General features: G+C 39.4%; 1 protein-coding gene across 1 annotated transcript in view; it reads left to right on the top strand.

Annotated features, from left to right (window-relative positions):
* Nucleotides 1-1,778, top strand: part of LOC106964176 (arachidonate 8S-lipoxygenase-like) — a 32,990-nt gene that overhangs the window by 24,776 nt on the left and 6,436 nt on the right. Inside the window, 2 exon segments of the mRNA XM_015059526.1 lie at nucleotides 797-918; nucleotides 990-1,090. Of these exon segments, the coding sequence (XP_014915012.1) occupies nucleotides 797-918; nucleotides 990-1,090 (223 nt within the window).

Here is a 1,778-nt window from a genome sequence, read left to right as displayed (position 1 = left end):
CCCCAATCGAACCAAATCGGCCAGACTATCAGGTGTAAAAATACCCTAAATTACATGTGTCAAACTCAAGACCTGGTGGCCGAATATGGCCCGTCATAGCTTTTCATGTGGCCCTCTAGAGTCCAAATTACATCATTTTAACAAATATGCAAAATTTAAGAGATCATCACAGTTTTTCTGATTTTAGTGCAAATCCTTCTCTAAATTGATTGAATAAAAAGTTGCATTTAACCTCATAGATTAGCACAAATATTGTAAAAATTTCTTACAAATATTTTTAAATTAGTACCACAAAATTAGTGATTTTGTTTGGAAAAAAATCACAAAAATATTCACAAAATCCCGGATGTGCTGATCAGTGAGAGAATGTTCAAAATAACTAAATTTTAGTACAAACTTGTTGAATGTTGAAACAAACAGCTATCTATTAATATTTTAACCATGCAGGGGGCGTTCCCTCTGGAGGAAATCAACACATTCTGGCAGAACCGGCCTTTTAAGAACATTCAGATTTTTATGTGGCCCAAAATGAAACTGAGTTTGATACCCCTGCCCTAGATCAATTTCCCTTTGCTGTTTTGGTGAAATAAAATCAAACTGTAGAACTATCCCAGTCAGCATACCTAGATGGGCTCCATATGGGAAAAAAGAGGGCAGACAAAATGGGTCCCAAATGGGTTTGTCTGCAAAACATGCCCCATGTTTTGCCTACATGGGCCATGTTGGGCCTACATGATGTATTCAAATCTTACACTTTGTCAATTGACTGCAAACTGAATCCTGAATATTACTACAGCTTTGTGAAGGGAACCCTCCAGTACTACTACAACAAGGATGAGATGGTCCAGGAAGACGAGGCTGTACAGCAGTGGCTCTGTGAAATAAATTCAAAGGGGTTCCCTAATCAGAAAAACACAGGTGGGTCTATGTTTCCATTCAGGCTAGAAAAGGTCCAGTAAATACTGATCATTTCTTTCACTAATTTTCAGGTATTCCAGAAAGTTTCAAAACTGTAGACGAGCTGGTGAAGTTTGTCACCATGGTGATCTTCACCTGCTCAGCCCAGCATTCGGCTGTGAACAGCGGACAGGTGAGCTGCTCCAACTGCAGGGGGCGTTCCCTCTGGAGGAAATTCAGAAGGAGGAGACATTCAGATCTTTGGACACCAGTTGGTGGTCCAGTTGGGAGCTAAACAAGGTTCAGCGTGTGGAGCAAACAGACTTCTATCCTCCTGACTACCAGTAGTTCGTTTTTGTCCTCTGTACAGGACATTTCTAAACTTGAATATCTCCCACCCCCTGCATTCTACTGAATTAATTCCTTTTGATATCTGGAGAGGACATTTAGGGCTTTTCAATGATACCACATGTGAAGGGGTTAGGCTTTTGTACGTATCTTTTTCTAATTCATAAAAATGGCGTTCATCAGTAATAACACATTTTATGGGAAGAGACAAAGTAAGTGCATAAAACCTTTTACTACTTTACAAAGACTGTGGGATTTAAAAAAAAATGGTGATTGGACAATATTTTTTTCCCTGGTAGTCAGGAGGCTATAATGACAATTAAAATTGACTCCTTAGATCAGCAATAACTCCACTGTGTTGGATTAGGACAGCAGATATAAGCTCAGGCTAATGAAATTAGTGAGAGGTCAGGTTCACAATTTAGCTTGACTTTAATAGTGAACTGATGTTCCTCCATACAAATATCCCCATTCCAGTATGGGTGTATATATGAGTGTGTGTGTGTGTGTGTGTGTGTGTGTGTGTGTGTGTG

Source organism: Poecilia latipinna, unplaced genomic scaffold, assembly GCF_001443285.1.
Source record: "Poecilia latipinna isolate Pla-1442-1.1 unplaced genomic scaffold, P_latipinna-1.0 Scaffold1633, whole genome shotgun sequence".
Classification (NCBI taxonomy): Eukaryota; Metazoa; Chordata; class Actinopteri; order Cyprinodontiformes; family Poeciliidae; genus Poecilia; species Poecilia latipinna.
This window is presented reverse-complemented; position numbering and strand designations above follow the sequence as displayed.